This window comes from Callithrix jacchus, chromosome 12, assembly GCF_049354715.1.
Source record: "Callithrix jacchus isolate 240 chromosome 12, calJac240_pri, whole genome shotgun sequence".
NCBI classification, from domain to species: domain Eukaryota; kingdom Metazoa; phylum Chordata; class Mammalia; order Primates; family Cebidae; genus Callithrix; species Callithrix jacchus.
The window spans coordinates 2,340,847-2,358,787 of record NC_133513.1 but is presented as its reverse complement, the minus strand read 5'-3'; the positions used below and the strand labels follow the sequence as shown (position 1 = coordinate 2,358,787).

Sequence of the window (17,941 nt, the reverse complement as noted above, 5' to 3'; positions counted from 1 at the left end):
GAGACTGTCCTGTCTCTGGCTGTGAGCCTGGCATGGGTGAGGTGGCACGTGCAGGCTACCAGAGCCCCGAGTGTTGCCACGGGGGCAGGCTCCCTTTCACCCAATGTCCCTGACACATAGGCAGTCCTACCCCCAGTGGAGTTCCCCTCCACCCCCCCAAAAGCTTTCACTGTCTCCTACAGGAGTAGGATGTTGGCATTGCTTGTGTTAGGAGAGGCCCACTATGTGCAGGTGTGGACAAGGATCTGGGCAGCTCCCGGTGAATGTACCAGCACCTTTAGTTCATATTTTCCCCTTTCTTTTCTGTGGAGCCCAGGACCAGGCCATTGTCTGCATTGGGCATTGGGTGCAACTGCTCAGTTTGGAGAGGGCTGGTGCCTGCCAGGCCCAGAGGATGATACTGAAGCCGCAGCAGCCTTGTGACCAGCACAGGGCCTGAAGATACATTTTTCCGAGGCCTGAGGGACTACTCTCTAAGAGGGGTCCTTATGGACCCATGGGAAGAAGGGATCCCTGCACCCTCTATCCAGAAGAAGCTTCGGCCCCCTCACCACTCAGAGCTCCTGGACAGCCCTGCCTGTACTCTGCTGTTGGCACCCCTGTCCCCCCACCCCTGGGTTAGCCCACCCAGTATCAGGAGGCAAATGCTGGGAAACTTCCAGCAGCCCCAGCTGAAAGCAGAGGGCCATTTTGAGTCCAACCCAGAGAGTGCGGGGATACGAGCCCACCCCAGGGTGGTGGCTGAGCTCTGAGATGGTGGGAAGAGCCCAGAGTGGACAGCGGACATGGCGCTGCCTCTGCTCAGCGACTCAGGTGGGGCCGGTGCAGCCTGGCCTGAGTGCTGGGGGACCAGGGCTTCTGGGGGTGGGGACACGGGGCCTGGGAACGGGCAGTTGCTCCAGTTCTGAACTGATCGTGTGCATCAGTGTACAATTTTGTGTGGACATGTGTGAGTGGCAGGAGTACATACCCATGAAAGATGTACATGAGTGGGTGGGTGCATGTGAGTGTGTGCTTGGGTGAGCGAATGAAATGCATGAAATGAATGAAGGTGGGGTGTGTATGATTGAGTGTTCAGTGGCGTGTGCACACGTATGTGTGTGAGGGAATGTGAGTGCTCACGTGTAGGACCGGGTGACTGGGATACAGGACTCATCAGTGTGGGCCTCTGGAGGAGGTCTGGTTGAGGGGAGCCAGGGATACCCACCCATCCTCCACTCTCTACCCCCACCTGCCTTCTCTCCTTACTCCCCCTCTTCTCAGCACAAATCAGGGCAGGACAGGTCGGGCCTCAGTCTGGAGCCAGGGAGAGGTGGAGCCGCCCATCGTTGATGCTCCCACCAGGCCCTCGGTCCGGCCGAGGCGCTCGCGACCTCAGCCACAGGTGTCCTTCTTCGCGAACGGACAATGGGGAGAGCGGAGCCCAGCGGCCTTCCCGGAGGAGGTGACTGGAGCCAGGCAGGCGGGAGGCGCGCATTCCTGAGCCCTGAGTCAGCGTGGCCGCCCCCTCCGGCCGGGCCCGCCCCCGGCGCGCACGCCCCTCGCTCCATGGCATTCCCGGGCGGGCGGGGACTCGGCGCGGGCGCCCTCCCGGCCAGCAGCGGCAGCCCCTCCTCCCCGGCGCCCTCCGGACCCCCGAAGGACCCCCTGCGGCGGTGAGTGAGCGCGGCCGGGAGCGCAGGGCTCCGCGGGCTGGCGGGCTCCGGGGCTGCGTCCGTCAAACGTGGGGCGCGTCCTCAGCACCCGGTGGCCGGAGCTGCTCCGAGCAGCGGCCGGGGCCCTGTCGGGGCCGGGGCTGGGGAGGGATCGTGGCGAGCCCTGCTGGGGCGGCAGGAGTTTTCTTCCCGGAGTTTTCCGAGTCACCCGCGGAGGCGGCCCAGCCCCGGATTCCTATTCCGGAGCGCCGCAAAAATAGCCCGTGGCTGGATTAGCAGTCCCAGCGGCCTGGCTGGGCCGGACAGCTCGGCTCCAGCCTCCGCCCAACAGCTGAGGGTCCCAGGAGCGGGAGGCTGAGTCCGGGGGTGCCCAGGCTCCTCTGAGCTCCCACCCCCCTTGCATGTTCCTTCCCGGCCAGCACCGATGGGTGGTGTCTCCAAGTCGAAACTACAGCTCAGGGCGGGATCGTCCCTGTCCCGGCTGCCCTCACCGACGGGAATAGCCAGAGCAGTGGAGCTGCGGGTGGGGGACTGACTCCACCTTCTGCCCCAGGGCACTGACTCCCCCATCTGTAAACATGGAAACTCCAGGGTGGGCTAGGACCGACTTCCGTAGACAGACACTCACTCTGTGCCAGAGGCCAGCAGAGACAGACAGGCCTTCTCCCAGCTGGAGTGACAGCCAGACCCCAGGTGCTCAGGGCACTGGCAGAGGGGTGGCTGTCATGCTTTGGGTATGTTTGTAGGGCTGGGTCGGGAATGGGTGGGGAATCTTCCCTGGCCCCCCAAGGCCTGCTCCCAGCCCAGATGGTCCTGACCAGAGTTCCTTCTTCTGTGTGCAGCTGGAGACTGAATGTGTCTGTCTGGGTGGGTGGGGTCTAGTTCTGGAGGCCCTACTCCTATCCTGGGAACCCCCCCCCCCCAACGGGACTTCCTGTTGAAGACTGGGAGAAGATTCAAGGATGAAACTGGCTTTTCAGGTTTGACCCAGCTAGATGCCTAGGCAGTCCCAGGCTGGGTTCTCCCGCCCCTGTGGAGCCAACCGCAACCCCCTTGCCCCCACCCCAAGGGTGGGCAGAAGCCAGTAACCAAGCAGCTGGCTGGGGCTCAAGGGGTCCCTGAGGCTGAGCCAACCAGGGGTTATTCTGGGCAAGCTGGGTCTCTTTTCCTGAGAAAGGGGCAGTGGCAAATGGGGTACATAGGACTCTGGTGGTCTCAGATTGCAGGCACTAGGCCTCAGACCCTTTCCCAGCCCTTCCAAGTAGCCTTCACTGGCTGGCTGGCCTCTACTGCGCAAACAGGCCCCTGGAGCAGGGTGGGGGATTGCTGTCATCCCTCAACCAGCACCCCTCATGAACTGGCTCTTGGTTCAGGGGGAGTCACCCAGGTCTCCCTTGTTTTTCAGGATCTTCCCAGCTATAGTCCCTGCCCAGGGCACCCCTAGTTGCTCTTGGCTGTGAGGGCCTCCCCCACACTGGTTCCAGATACCCCACCTCCGTGTCTGTGCCAGGATCACATTTTGCCCAATGATTGAATTCCTTGGCTCTTGCCTGTTTTTTGAGTTGGATGATTTTGGGGGTGACTCCTTACTCCTTCAACTGAGATGGCCCTGATAGAGCAGGTGGCATGGGGTCTTAGAGGGGTCTGACAGCTCTCCACAGCCACGAGGCTGAACAACCTAGGTGTTCTGCCTTGTCCTCTGGGGTCTGCAGCCAGGGGCAGACCTAGCCCAAGGCTTTGAACTCCCTTAGAGGTTCTGAGACCTTAGGCAGTGATGGGCTTTTCTGAGCCTCAGTTTCCTTATCTGTAAGATGGATACGGAGGACCCCCTCCCAGGGGTTAGACAGACCAATGTGATCAGTCAGGATCTGGTTTGAGGAAGGTGAGCCAGCTGCTGAGGACTGAAGCCATTTCTGCCCTGACTTGGTCCAGTCCTGTCCTGTGACTGGTGGGTCCCGGGAGGGGGTTGTGGGGTTACTGAGCCCAAGGGTGTCTGGGCACCAGGGAGCATGTGCATAGGGTCAGTCAGGGACATCTCCGGAGGGCTCTGACTGGTGACTGGGCTGCCCATCTGTCCTCTGGCCAGAGGTGTGCATGGGGTGTGGGCCTCTCCCACCTCCAGCCTGGAGAGAGTGCTTTTGCCTAACTCCTGGGACCCAGCTAGACTCCAGACTGGGGACTAGAGGGGACCAGCTTACCAGGCAGCTTACACCCAGAATCTGGTGTAGCTAAGTCCTTGCTGCCGTCCCCTTTCTGACTGTGCAGCTTGGACAGGTCCCCTGACCTGCCCTTGGTGACCCCTGGCTCCCAGGTGTGTCTGCCATGTCAGCCTGTCAGACCCAACCGAGGCAGGGATTTCGCTCTGGTGACCCATGTGCCATGGGCAGTGCCCCGCCCCTCCCCATCACTGGCCCCTTTACCTCCCTGTGTACTACTCTCCTAGGTCAGGGCCCGGAATGTTGGTGGCATCAGGGATTCCTGTGTCTCCGGGCCCTAGGGCGTCTTCTCTCACAGGTGGCTGGTAGGAAACCTCTTGTTTTGTCTACTTGCCTGGGGTGATGAGGGGAGGCAGGGAACCAGTGTGTCCTGCTGGGGACCTGCAGAGGACCCTGCAAAAGTCTCAGGCCTGCCCTGCTCCGTCCTGATCCTCATTTCTTCCACAGAAAAGTAGAGGCTTCACTGGGAGCGTTTGCAAAGAGCCTGGCAGATGTCCTTGTCGGCATGATGCCATTAACAGAAGGGGCACAGAGACAGGCTAGGTGACTTTCCTTTCATCAGGCCGGAGGAGCTAATGCTGGGCTGCCAGACAGCTGGTGACTTCCCCTTCTCAAGGCAGATCTAGGACTGGGCTTCAGATTAGAAGTCAAGCAGAAGACGGGTCAGAGACCAGCGTGTGGGTGGGGATTCCGGAGGAGCCACCTCCCCTGGGGACGAGGCTCGGGTGAGCTGAGGACACGTCTGGGCAGGTGTCCTGGGGTGAGGCCCCTTGCTCCAGCTGACCTCAAAGCAGTCAGTTGCCTGGGAGGAGCAGAGCCCAGGCATGATGGTTCTGGCCCTGCGATTGGCAGTCCCCTCTGTGGCCAGTTGTCCCTGCCAGCATGGTCCTGTGAGTGCGCAGGGCAGGCCTTGAGGACAGATGTGGTTGCTGCTCACACCTGAGGATGCAGCTCTGCACTGGCTGTGGCCACTGTCTGTGCCTGCATTGGCTAGAGCTTCACTGTCGTCGCTTCCCGAACTCAACACCTTTGAAGGGTACCGCCCCCAGGTGTCCCCAGGGCTGCCCTCTTGTTGCGTATGCTGTAGGGCCCTTTCACACCTTAACTCCTGCCCCCTAGAGAGCACCCAGTGCCCACAGGCAGCACCAGACACTGGTGGAGTCAGCCACTGCCTGTCGTGCCAGGTCCTGCTGTGACCCCTGATTTCCATTTGGGAAAGCTGAGGCTTGCTTGGGGTGTAGGTGGTGGAGACAGGGCCTGAGCGTCAGTCTGGGCTGTCCCCAGTGGCCTCCCTGCACCGGCTCCTGCTCTCTGGCTATCCCTGTACCCGTGCATGGGGCCAGCTTGATGGGTCCGCAGACATTTCCAGAGCAGAAACCAGAGTCCACAGGACTCTCCAGCATCCCCCACCCAGCCCCTTCACACCAGGCTCCGCAGGCAGCCAGAGCGGACTCCAGTGTGCATGAGGCCAGTGGCTCCCTTCACCCTTCTCACCCTCAGCCTTATCGAGAGCCCTGCTCCCCGTCCCCCAGCCGGTCCTGGGATGCGATGTGGCTGGGCCTGGGCTGGCAGCTGTGATGCTGCTGCAGTGACTCAGATGCTGTGTGACCCCAAGCAGTCAGGCCCTCCATGGGCCACAGTTTCCCCCTATACTGAGGGGCCAGCAGCGGGGGAGACACTGTTGGGATCCCCCCCGAGGGGCTTTCTGGGAACAAGAGCCCACTGTGCGCCTGGGGAAGGCCTGGACACTGAGCCACTGTCTCTGGGAGGGCAGTGTGCCGCTCCTTGGCCAGACTCTTTGTCCAGCCTGGGCCTGCCCCTCCCCACGCCTACTCTGGCTCTTCCTTTGTGAATCCCACCCACTTGAGGCCCAGATGGGGATCTAGGCACACAGGGGTGTGGCAGGCCAGAACACCCAGCACTGGGAGCAGGGTGAGTTCTCTGCCCACCTGCAGGACCTCTGCCTGCACTGGTAGGGGTTTTTAGGGAGGTGGGGAACCCCAGGAGAACTGGATGTACAAGCATGGCAGCTGGTGCCTCCGCTTGAGCTGAGTACTCTGCTGTTTGCTGGGGCTGACGTTGGGCCCCAGGCTGAGACATACTGGGGAGGTCAGGTTCCCCATACATGCAGCGCTCAGCTCTTCTCACCTCCTAACTGTTCCTGTTTGCACCTGCTCATGCCAGACAGCTCCTCTTCCCAGACCCGGTCAAGGGGTCGTCTTGAGTAATCCTTCATTACCCTAGATACAGACCCAGTGGCCTGGGTTCTGCAGCGATCAGTGTTCACCCAGCAGTGGCTTCACAGCAGGCCAGTCCTGAGCGCTGTGGAACCAGCAGTGACAGGACAGTGGCCCATCACGTGTGAATGAACTCCCTTGCTGTGCTGGGCTGTGTTGTGTCTGGGAATCCAGGCCAAGACCACCTTCGTGAAGTGGGGCAGCCTGAGGCTGCAGGTCCTCAAACACGTGGGAGGTTGTGCAGGGCGCACGTGCAGGCTTTGAGGGGAGGGAGTCAGCTGTGAGGAGCCACAGAAGTCATGGATGCATGTGAGCTGATCAGCTGGCAAAGGTCTCTGTTGGCAAAGGTCGCTCACACTCCTGAGTGAAGAACCACCCGGGTGTGGCCTAGTGCTGCTGGGCACAGGTAGAGACTCCTGCAGAGGATGGCCCCCTGGATTCAGCCTTCTGGTTCCTGGCAGTGGCCCCAGTCTCTGGCCCCATAATGGCCTCACTGGGAACATCTGTCCATGTTCTAGGTGAGAACACGCTGGGAGTGTACTCAGGATGCTGTCCCAGCACTGGGTTCTGGAAGCCCCTTCCCGAGCACCACCTGACTTCCCAATGTGCCTGACAACGGTCTGAAATTGCACCCTTAGAGTCTGAGACTCAGAGGCAGCCCTCCTGGCTCTTCCTCACCAGCAGGGTGATCGTACTGCTCTCTGTATGCTCTGTAGAGGAAAAGCCTGGGGACGATCAGGAAATTGAGCTGTGACTCCTTGATGCTGTGGCTGGGCTGTATCCAGGACACGCAGGTCTGGGCTGGGTTTGGGCCACAATTCAGATGCAGAGTGGTCTCCCAGAGGGACCTTGACCCACCCAGTTCTCTTTAAGACGCCGTCCTGTCTGACCCTGTGGCACTCTGGGGGTCTGCATGGGCCAGGGGCCCAGGAGGGACTCCCATAGATGTGGAGGCAGCTGCCACCCTTGGCCTTTGCACCAGATTCCAGGCCAAGTGAGGGCCAGGGAGAGGAACTCAGCCTTAGGGGGCCTTGTGGATGGAACAACCCCTGAGCATCTTGCATGGGGAGCTTCCCAACGCTTTCCCCCCATCTCTCACCTGGGAACTGAAGTGCACAGTCAGCTCAGAGAAGGGGTTGGAGTGTGAGGGGTGGGGTAAGAGCCAGCAGAAGGCATCCCTGAAGGACCCTTTTCCACCTGTGTTTGTTCTGGTCCACGTAGGACCAGTAGGGGCTGTGAGCAGCATTCCCAACCTTTCCCTGGTGGTATGGGGTCGGAGGAAGCCGTGTGTACCGTTCCGGGCCTGTCCCTGCTTGGCAAAGATCGTGAGGAGCTGTGAGCAGCATCCTGTGCTGCCCTCCATATATGACCTTGAGCAGGGCAAGCTTGTGTTCCCTATTTGTTTTCCTATTTGTACAGCATAGGTGGGGCTTTCCTCCAAGCAGTTGAGAGGGACACCCATGTGTGAAAGCTGTTTCTGGGGCCTTAGTGGGTGGGCTGCAGAGCCTACAGCTCAGGGGCTGCAGTTCTTTAAAGAGGCGGAGAAATTTGGGGTTTTCTGTCTAAAATTGCTTTGGGAAGCTCTGGCCAGTCCCCCACAACTGTCTGTCCAGTGGCGTGCTCAGGGGCCTTTCTCAGTTTGGATCTCTGCTGTGATCCCCGTGTGGTCCCCCTGGGTTGGGGGCAGCTGCAGATCTGCCAGGTGGTATAAGGGGGAAACAGAGTCACAGTCACATGGCCAGCATTGGCGGCCAGAATCGAAGCCTGGCCTGTCTGCTCTGGGGCTTTCCGCTGGGCCCTTGCTCTGTGCCTGGGTGATAGGTTTGGGGTTGGGGCGGGATGCTCAGGGTAGAGCCAGCCATGCAGTGCCCCACAGCCCCAACACCCAGCCGCCTCACTGCTGTTTCTGGGCACGTTGCGCCACCTGGTGGTCACTCTGGTGTCTGTGCCCAGGTGGTTTCTGCCAAGTCATTTGTGCACAAGAGCCTGGGACCACCAGCTGCTGCCCTACCATCCTCTTGCCTGAGTGTGGTGACTCTGTGCAGTGGACTGATCGCACACCCCTTACAGGCTGTCATGTGCATACTGAGGTCTTTGTCTCTGGAATAGAAGTCTTGGTGCGTGAGAGGGTGAGGCCTGGGTAAGACAGGCCTGAGATGTGCCCTGGGCACACATGAGGGTGAGCCCCATGTTCCTAAGACCTCACATTGGCTGTTCTCTGTGTGTGGAAACCCCTGCAGCCCCAGCTGTGCTCACTCCCCTCCTTCAAGCCTTAGTTCATATGTCGCCTCACAGGGAGGCCTCATTCCCTCCTGTCAAGCAACTCTAATTTGCTTTTTTTTTTTTTTTTTTGAGACAGCGTCTCCCGCTGTTGCTCAGGCTGGAGTGCAGTGATACGATCTCGGCTCACTGCAACCTCCACCTCCTGGGTTCAAGCGATTCTCCTGCCTCAGCCTCTTGAGTAGCTGGGATTACAGGCATGTGCTACCATGCCTGGCTAATTTTGTATTTTTAGTAGAGACGGGGTTTCACCATGTTGGCCAGGCTGGTCCTGATTTCCTGACCTCAGATGATCCACCCGCCTCGGCCTCCCAAAGTGCTGGGGTTACAGGCGTGAGCCACCGCGCCCGGCCCCTGCTTTGCTTTTTCTCCCCCGTCATACTTAGCATCTTTTAACCAGTACATTCACTTATTTAAAAAGTTCATTGTATAGACTGCCGGCTCCAGGAGGGCAGGGATTTTGTTTCGTTTCTCCACCAGTGTGTCTCCAGCACCTAGAGCCATTCCTGATCATACTGGGGGCTCAAATAGCTGTCCCATGGACTTACATTGCCTGAGGACCTAGGATGTGCCCAGCACTGTCTGTTGGGATGAACAAGCCAGGCTCAGAGCAAGTCAGGGCTGAGCACAGTAAGGCTCTGACAGTGGGGGAACCTGAGCACCACGGGTGGGCTTGTCGCTGCTTCTCCCTCCTCCTGGGTCGGGGCGCAATGAATCTTCAGAAGTCTGTCAGCGTCGTGGTTACTGAATAACACGTCCCACGCCCGCAGGCCTGCCCCGCTCTGCTGGGAACCATGAGTGAGGCCCGCCGGGACAGCACAAGTAGCCTGCAGCGCAAGAAGCCGCCCTGGCTAAAGCTGGACATTCCCTCTGCAGCACCCGCGACAGCAGAAGAGCCCAGCTTCCTGCAGGTAGGCCCTGGCCAGCAGGGGCTGTGGGTGCCCCCTGTCTACCACCCTCACTGTGACCCTGTTGCCCAGCCCCTGAGGCGACAGGTTTTCCTGAGGAGTGTGAGTATGCCAGCGGAGACAGCCCACATCTCTTCGCCCCACTATGAGCTCCGGCGGCCGGTGCTGCAGCGCCAGACGTCCATCACACAGACCATCCGCAGGTACTGACAATGCCCAGCTGCTCCATGGGGTGGGAGCTGGGGGCTGGCGGGGCATAGGCAGGTACACTGAGGATGGGAGTGAGGCAAGGGGCCCTCCTGTCTCAGCTTCCCCCTCCTTCTTGGTCCCCACATCCCCTTGCCCTCCTCCTGTTGCGGAGACTGACTGCTCTCACTCCACTCCCCTGCTCCCCTCCCTTCTCTTTGGCACTCACTCTCCCCTTCTGTCTTCACCACCCGGATGCTCTTAGCAGCCGACAAGTACGCTTCGGGCGCGTCCACACTCTACCCCTCTTGGGTCCCTGGGCTGCCCGCAGGGCCCTCCCACAGCGCCAGTCTCTCTCTCGGTCCCTGCTCAGGTATTTCATACAGGTCACGAGTGTGGTGTTCTGGCATGTGCTTGGCATGGGGCCCCTTGGGAGCTGCCAGCCTGGTTATTCCCTGGGGTTCCTAATGGCAGGTGCTGGCAGTGTTTCTGTTTGCATGTCCAAGTGCTGTGGACAGCCTGCTTGGGCCCGCAAGCACCTGCTATCTGAGTTCTGTGGTGTCCTGGGGCCAAGCTCCCTCTCTGGACTGTGTCTCCCCTCAACAGCCCCTCAAGAATGGTGGGGTGAGGGCCTCTGGGAAGCACTCAGCTAGGCAGGCCCTGCCAGCTGCAGTCTAGTGGGAACTTGGAGTTGGCCAACAGTTCAGCGGGTGGCTGGAACCCACGAATCCTCTTATTAGACCTTGCCCACCCAGACTCTGGCCCCAGGAGTGACTGCAGGCCTGGGGCAGGACGTGCTGCCCCCGGGGAGGGCCGCCCAAGTCCCTGCCTGGGAGGGGTGATCTGGATGCTCCTTGCTGAGTTTCTGCCATGCCAGGGGGGCCGCTGACTGGTTTGGAGTGAGCAAGGAGAGTGACAGCACCCAGAAATGGCAGCGCAAGAGCATCCGTCACTGCAGCCAGCGCTATGGGAAGCTGAAGCCCCAGGTCCTCCGGGAGCTGGACCTGCCCAGCCAGGACAATGTGTCGCTGACCAGCACCGAGACACCACCCCCACTGTACGTGGGGCCATGCCAGCTGGGAATGCAGAAGGTGTGCCTGCCTGTTGCTGCCTCCTGCAGGCCCCTCCTTCTGCTCCCAGGGGCTAGGGCTGCGGACACAGCCGGCCTGAGTAGAAGCTCTTTGGGCTGAGCACAGTGGCTCACGCCTGTAATCCCAGCACTTTGGGAGGCTGGGGCGGGTGGATCATCTGAGTTTGGGAGTTCGAGACCAGCCTGACCAACATGGAGAAATCCCATGTCTACTAAAAATACGAAATTAGCCGGGCGTGGTGGTGCGTGCTTGTAATTCCAGCTACTTGGGAGGCTGAGGTAGGAGAATCGCTTGAACCTGGGAGGCGGAGGTTGCGGTGAGCCGAGATCGCGCTGTTGCACTCCTGCCTGGGCAACAAGAACAAAACTCTGCCTCAAAAAAACAAACAAAAAGAAGAGGCTCTTTGGGAGCTTACAGTCTGGAAGGGCAGTTAGACAGCCTGCCCGTGAAGGCACCTGAAATAGTCCCTGGGAAGGGGTACCTTGGGATGGGGACATGGTCTTGGGATTGCACCAGGGGCCATTGTCTGGATGGGAGAGCATTCCAGGTAGGACCTCTAGGCGCTGTGGGGTGGGAGTGGTGTCCCTGCAGTTGGCCAGGGGCCCACGAGGTGTCAGGAGTAGCAGTCACGCTCTTTGACTGCAAGGCCTCTGTGAACCTGGGGGAGTTGGAAGCCTGCATGGTGCTGACCCAGTCCTGACTCCATCATCTCCTCCCCTTCTCCAGATCATAGATCCCCTGGCCCGTGGCCGGGCCTTCCGGGTGGCAGATGACACTGCGGAAGGCCTGAGTGCCCCACACACTCCTGTCACGCCAGGTGCTGCCTCCCTCTGCTCCTTCTCCAGCTCCCGCTCAGGTTTCCACCGGCTCCCGCGGCGGCGCAAGCGAGAGTCGGTGGCTAAGATGAGCTTCCGGGCGGCCGCGGCACTGATGAAAGTGGGTGCAGGGGCCAAGGGTGGGGGTGGGGGGCCGAGCCAGCAGCCGGGTCTCATGCTTGCTTCCCCATGCCCAGGGCCGCTCTGTTAGGGATGGCACCTTGCGCCGGGCACAGCGTCGAAGCTTCACTCCCGCCAGCTTTCTGGAGGAGGACACGACTGATTTCCCTGATGAGCTGGACACGTCCTTCTTTGCCCGGGTAAGGAGTGCCCAGGGCATCACCCCAGTTCCCTTCATCCCGGCGTCCACCCTGACCTCATGTGTTTGCTCAGGAAGGTATCCTCCATGAAGAGCTGTCCACCTACCCGGACGAAGTTTTCGAGTCCCCATCGGAGGCAGCACTCAAGGACTGGGAGAAGGCGCCGGAGCAGGCAGACCTCACCGGCGGGGCCCTGGACCGCAGTGAGCTTGAGCGCAGCCACCTGATGCTGTGAGTGAGGCAGGCAGGGAACCGGGCCAGAGGGAGACCCCGGGCCGTCAGGAACAGCCAGGCGAGTCTTGGCATTCACTTCTGGGGGTGATGGAAGGGGTAGCCTCAGGGACTGGGAACCCACTGGCCACCAGGGGTAGAAGAACCAGGGCTGGGCATGGCCTCAGGGTCAAGGCTTGTCTGTGGGATAGGACAGCAATCTTAGAGCCCAGTGGCGGGACAGAATCCAATGGGGAGGCAGAGGTGACAGAGGTGATCCTTGCTGAATGGCAGAACTCTGTGGGTCCTGGTTCCTGCTCCCTGCCATCCCCAGAGGCCCACAGTATTGCTCTTTTACTGGCAAAGGAGGAGGCAAATTCCGGGGGACTTGCCCAGCGTCTTCGCCAGGATAGAGACAGGGTGCCCTGCTGCCCCGGGGAGGGACGGCAGCCTGTGGGGGGCTGGGGTGGGAGGTGAACACCTGCTGCCCCCAGGCCCCTGGAGCGAGGCTGGCGGAAGCAGAAGGAGGGTGCGGCAGCCCAGCAGCCCAAGGTGCGGCTCCGACAGGAGGTGGTGAGCACCGCGGGGCCGCGGCGGGGCCAGCGCATCGCGGTGCCGGTGCGCAAGCTCTTTGCCCGGGAGAAGCGGCCGTATGGGCTGGGCATGGTGGGACGGCTCACCAACCGCACCTACCGCAAGCGCATTGACAGCTTCGTCAAGCGCCAGATTGAGGACATGGACGACCACAGGTAGGCGAGGCAGGCAAGGCCTGGGGTGGGATGGAGGCTCCGTGGGGACGCTGGGGGCTCCGGGTCGGGGCTGAGGCCCCGCTGACGCTCCGCCCCGCAGGCCCTTCTTCACCTACTGGCTCACCTTCGTGCACTCGCTCGTCACCATTCTAGCCGTGTGCATCTACGGCATCGCCCCCGTGGGCTTCTCGCAGCATGAAACGGTGGACTCGGTGAGCCCCTGTGCCTTCACCAGGCCCGGGCCAGTGGGATCTGGGCTCTGCACCCGCTCCCGCCCCGCTCTGGGTTGAGAGGGCCCACAGCGGGCCTGTCTGATGCCGCTCCCCACCGTCTTAGGTGCTGCGGAACCGCGGGGTCTACGAGAACGTCAAGTACGTGCAGCAGGAGAACTTCTGGATCGGCCCTAGCTCGGTGAGGGCGGGGCTGGGGCAGGGCCGGCGGGGGCGGGACCTGGAGGTGCCAGCGGCGAGCGGGAGGCAGGGAACGCAGCTGTTGGTCTCTCTCGCCCGCAGGAGGCCCTCATCCACCTGGGCGCCAAGTTTTCGCCGTGCATGCGCCAGGACCCGCAGGTGCACAGCTTCATTCGGGCAGCGCGCGAGCGCGAGAAGCACTCGGCCTGCTGCGTGCGCAACGACAGGTCGGGCTGCGTGCAGACCTCGGAGGAGGAGTGCTCGGTGCGTTTCCCCAGCAGGACCCCCCCCCCCACCCCGCATCTGCCTGCCCCGAGTTCGCTCTTTGCTTCGGACTTCAGATAGACTCAGTAGAGCGATCCTTCGCGCTCTTTCCTGGCACATCCCGCCTTCCTATGTGCAAGGCCGTTCCTGTCACATCCATTCCTCCTTGTCCCCACCCCACACTTCCCCATCTCCAGCTCCTCGCCCCGTAGACCACCATCTGATTTGGTTGTTTGACTTGGGTGTACTCTTCCTGCACGTGTCTTAACGTTTATGTCAGTGGCATTGCCCTCTTTTCCACTGAGCAGTTTTAAAAAGGCAGTTCACCCAAACTTTCATCACGTCATCTTATATGGAGGTGCCACAGTCCATGCCGGTTCCCTGATTTAGGACACAGAGGTTGATGCTGATTTTCAGCTAACAGGAATTATGCTGTCGAAAGCCTTGTTTTTTTGTTGTTGTTGTTGTTATTTTTTGAGACAGTTTTGCTCTCACCCAGGCAGGAGTGCAGCGGTGCAATCTTGGCTCACTGCAGCATCTGCCTCCTGGGTTCAATCGATTCTCCTGCCTCAGCCTCCCAAGTAGCTGGGATTACAGGCGCGCACCAACACGCCTGGCTAATCTATGTATTTTTAGTAGAGACAGGCTTTCTCCATATTGGTCACGCTGGTCTTGAACTCCTGACCTCAGGTGATCTGCCCACCTCGGCCTCTCAAAGTGCTGGGATTACAGGCATGAGCCACTGCACCTGGCCACTGTCGAACTCCTTTTAAGTCTCCTCCAACACCCCTGTGCGCTTCAAGAGGATCAATTCATAGGGGGTGACTCGTAGAACTCAGGGATGAGCTCAGTGGTTTTGCCTTTGACTCCTGACTACTGAGCGCCCCTCACTGTCCCGACCCAGCTGGGCCTGACCCTGTGTCCTCCTCCCACAGTCCACGCTGGCAGTGTGGGTGAAGTGGCCTGTCCATCCCAGTGCCCCAGAGCTTGCCGGCCACAAGAGACAGTTTGGTTCTGTCTGCCACCAGGATCCCAGGTTAGTCCTGCCGCAGTGCTCTTACCTGCCTCCTTTCACACCTTCCTGGGGGCTGTGGTGCAGAGGGCGTAGGGGCTCCCCTTGTTGGCAACTTGGCTGGAAGGGTGCCAACGCTAGGGGCTCCCAGCAGGGTCTGACCACCTACTTGGCTCATGCAGGGTGTGTGATGAGCCCTCCTCTGAAGACCCCCATGAGTGGCCAGAAGACATCACCAGGTGGCCGGTGAGCTACAGTGGGGGATTGTTAGGGAGTCATCCTTGTCATGCAGGGAGAGCGCCCACCACACCCACCCATTGGTGATGCCAGAGATTCCCATCATGGGACCACCTCACGTTTTCAGATGCTGTGCACCTGGCCTTTGCACAGCCTGTCCATCAACCAACACCTGCTCCTCTGAGCAAGTAGATGAGGAGAACTAGATGGAGACTTGAAAGGTCAAGTGACATTATTCCAGTTTGACAGAGACTCAGAGGGCGGTGGCCTGCTGGAAACCACAGTTTTCTACCTTATGAGCCCACCTACCTTTGCCTCTACCCCTAAACATGGTGTGGGGCCAAAAATTGGGCGAGGCCCTGACCTAACTCATCCCCATTTGTGACCCAGATCTGCACCAAAAACAGTGCCGGGAACCACACCAACCATCCGCATATGGACTGTGTCATCACAGGGCGGCCCTGCTGCATCGGCACCAAGGGCAGGTAGGCGTGCGTGCACGGGACTGCAGCTGGTTTCTGGGCTCAGAGCATCGTCCTAGGGCTGGGCCTTCTCCCTAACCAAATTCTGAAATAGCTGGGTGCAGTGGCTCACGCTTGTAATCCCAGCACTTTGGGAGGCCAAGGTGGGTGCATCATGAGGTCAGAAGTTCAAGACCAGCCTGACCAGTGTGATGAAACCCTGTCTCTACTAAAAATACAAACATCAGCCAGGTGTGGTGGTACGTGCCTGTAGTCGCAGCTACTCAGGCTGAGGCAGGAGAATCGCTTGAATCTGGGAGGTGTGGAGGTTGCAGTGAGCCAAGATCGTGCCACTGCACTCCAGCCTGGGCGACAGAGCGAGACTCCGTCTCAAAAAAAAGAAAAAATTCCTGAAATAACCCAGTATGCTAAGGGGTGTGGGGTCAGAAGGGGTCTGGACTTCTTCAGGGCTAACAAACATGTGTAGGTGTGGCTGAAACTTGCCCTGGATGCCAGCAGTGCCCTCCACAAGGCAGCAGCCTCCCAACCCTGGCCCACCCTTCTAGGTGTGAGATCACCTCCCGGGAGTACTGTGACTTCATGAGGGGCTACTTCCATGAGGAGGCCACACTCTGCTCTCAGGTAGGCCTCCGGGGTGTCTGTCTTTCCCCTCCCCCAGCTGCTGTGAGTGCTGACATGCTGCTCTGCACAGGTGCACTGCATGGATGATGTGTGTGGGCTCCTGCCTTTCCTCAACCCTGAGGTGCCTGACCAGTTCTACCGCCTGTGGCTGTCCCTCTTCCTGCACGCCGGGCAAGTGACACCGGGCTGCGTGGGTGGTCTCAGGGTCCCCAGGATTGGCTGGCTGGGGTGGCAGAGAGGTTACTTCCCTGCTGAATGTCTCCCCACCGCCACCTGCCACTGACCACAGGATCCTGCACTGCCTGGTGTCCATCTGCTTCCAGATGACCGTCCTGAGGGACCTGGAGAAGCTGGCAGGCTGGCACCGTATAGCCATCATCTACCTGCTGAGTGGTGTCACTGGCAATCTGGCCAGTGCCATCTTCCTGCCGTACCGAGCAGAGGTAAGGCTGGCCCTCCGGGTGTGGGTCCTCCTGTGTGCCCCTGCAGCTTGCCATGAACATGTCCACATGGAGTGTGGAGTCTGAGCCTCTGCAGTGCCTGGCAGGGAGCATCTCCATTTGGATCCTCAGTCCCAGTATGCTCTAGGCCATGGGAAGTGGGGGCAGAAAGATGAGACCTTGGGTACAGGGGACCTGCCCAGCCCCACGGCCTTATAGCTGCCCCCACCACCCCCCAGGTGGGTCCGGCTGGCTCCCAGTTTGGCATCCTGGCCTGCCTCTTTGTGGAGCTCTTCCAGAGCTGGCAGATCCTGGCACGGCCGTGGCGTGCCTTCTTCAAGCTGCTGGCTGTGGTGCTCTTCCTCTTCACCTTTGGGCTGCTGCCCTGGATCGACAACTTTGCCCACATCTCAGGGTTCATCAGCGGCCTCTTCCTGTCCTTCGCCTTCTTGCCCTACATCAGCTTCGGCAAGTTCGACTTGTACCGGAAACGCTGCCAGATCATCGTCTTTCAGGTGGTCTTCCTGGGCCTCCTGGCTGGCCTGGTGGTCCTCTTCTACGTCTATCCTGTCCGCTGCGAGTGGTGCGAGTTCCTCACCTGCATCCCCTTCACCGACAAGTTCTGTGAGAAGTACGAACTGGACGCTCAGCTACACTGAGCAGGCTGCGGGCTCCAGGGGCCACGTGCTCCCACAGTACAGAGCCAGACACCACAACCCTGAGCCTCACAGGCGTATGGGAGTCACCTGCTCCACGAGGGGACTGGCCTGTTTCCTGAACACAGACCTCGTGTGCCTTGTTCACTCTGCTGAACCCTTTGTGCTGCCGGGCACTTATTACACATCTTCCTGTGATAACCTCATTTGCCTCTTGACGACCACCTCACGTGGCCAATAAATGGACTGGGAGCGTTTTAGCTGCCATTAACCTGACCGGGGCTGCTTCTTCGTCTTTGTTTCTGGCTGGGAGCTATAGAGGGAGGTCCTGCAGGCCCCCTGCCTCCCACTCACAAGTCCCTGGGGCAGGGAACTGAGTGTCAGGTAGAGTCACAGGCTCTTTCACCTCCCAGTGAAGCCCTTCAGCCAGGCATGTGCACTTGCTGCTCTTTCTCCTTAGAGCGTCTGGTAGCCAACGCAGACCCTAAAGCCACTCTGCTTTTATTTTCTCCTTGTTATGGAGATCATGGTTACATAGTTGTGTCATTTGGGGAGTGATGTGGCCACGAAGCTTAGGTGGTGTGCTGTCATCTTGGACTGCAGGACTCACCTATACCAATTCTCTCCCATTCTCTCCCCTTAACTGCCCTCTGTGATGGGGCAGCCTCAGTCTTTCCTACCCAGGGTCCTGTGTCTTTTGACTTTATTTTTTTTTGAGATGGGGTCTTGTTCTGTCGCCAGACTGGAATGTGGTGGTATGTTCTCTGCTCACTGCAACTTCCACCTCCCAGGTTCAAGCAGTTCTCCTGCCGCAGCCTTCCGAGTAGCTGTGACTACAGGTACATGCCACCACGCCTAGCTAATTTTTGTATTTTCTTTTTCTTTTTTTTTTTGAGACGGAGTTTTGCTGCTGTTACCCAGACTGGAGTGCAATGGCACGATCTCGGCTCACCGCAACCTCCGCCTTCTGGGTTCAAGCAATTCTCCTGCCTCAGCCTCCCGAGTAGCTGGGACTACAGGTGCGCACCACCATGCCCGGCTAATTTTTGTATTTTTAGTAGAGACTAAAAATACACCTTGTTGACCAGGATGGTCTCGATCTCTTGACCTCGTGATCCACCCGCCTCAGCCTCCCAAAGTGCTGGGATTACA

At 59.7% G+C, this 17,941-nt stretch overlaps 1 protein-coding gene across 20 annotated transcripts; it reads left to right on the top strand.

Moving 5' to 3' along the window:
* The first annotated feature begins 1,550 nt into the window (after positions 1 to 1,550).
* On the top strand, positions 1,551 to 17,065 carry RHBDF1 (rhomboid 5 homolog 1). Of its 20 annotated transcripts, none has more exons than XM_078344128.1 (19): positions 1,551 to 1,655; positions 9,159 to 9,299; positions 9,369 to 9,499; positions 9,751 to 9,855; positions 10,360 to 10,573; positions 11,300 to 11,509; positions 11,586 to 11,708; positions 11,782 to 11,939; positions 12,413 to 12,667; positions 12,768 to 12,879; positions 13,004 to 13,078; positions 13,180 to 13,341; positions 14,277 to 14,377; positions 14,536 to 14,599; positions 14,981 to 15,075; positions 15,618 to 15,693; positions 15,764 to 15,864; positions 15,983 to 16,136; positions 16,373 to 17,065. In XM_078344128.1, exons 2-19 carry the CDS (start codon positions 9,183 to 9,185, stop codon positions 16,790 to 16,792), a joined length of 2,673 nt encoding a protein of 890 aa, XP_078200254.1. In that variant the 5' UTR covers positions 1,551 to 1,655; positions 9,159 to 9,182; the 3' UTR covers positions 16,793 to 17,065. The 20 variants fall into 20 exon arrangements, with proteins under 20 accessions (XP_078200254.1, XP_035122181.1, XP_035122183.1 ...); XM_035266290.3 differs by having other exon boundaries at positions 9,748 to 9,855; XM_035266285.3 differs by lacking the exon at positions 1,551 to 1,655 and adding an exon at positions 2,282 to 2,389 and having other exon boundaries at positions 9,748 to 9,855.
* The last annotated feature ends 876 nt before the right edge of the window (positions 17,066 to 17,941 follow it).

Excerpts from the sequence above, each read along its gene's own strand:
- RHBDF1 (XM_078344123.1), top strand. Across the intron at positions 12,668-12,767 it reads GAGGACATGGACGACCACAG|GCCCTTCTTCACCTACTGGC; the intron begins GTAGGCGAGGCA and ends TCCGCCCCGCAG. Across the intron at positions 15,076-15,617 it reads TGCATCGGCACCAAGGGCAG|GTGTGAGATCACCTCCCGGG; the intron begins GTAGGCGTGCGT and ends CCACCCTTCTAG.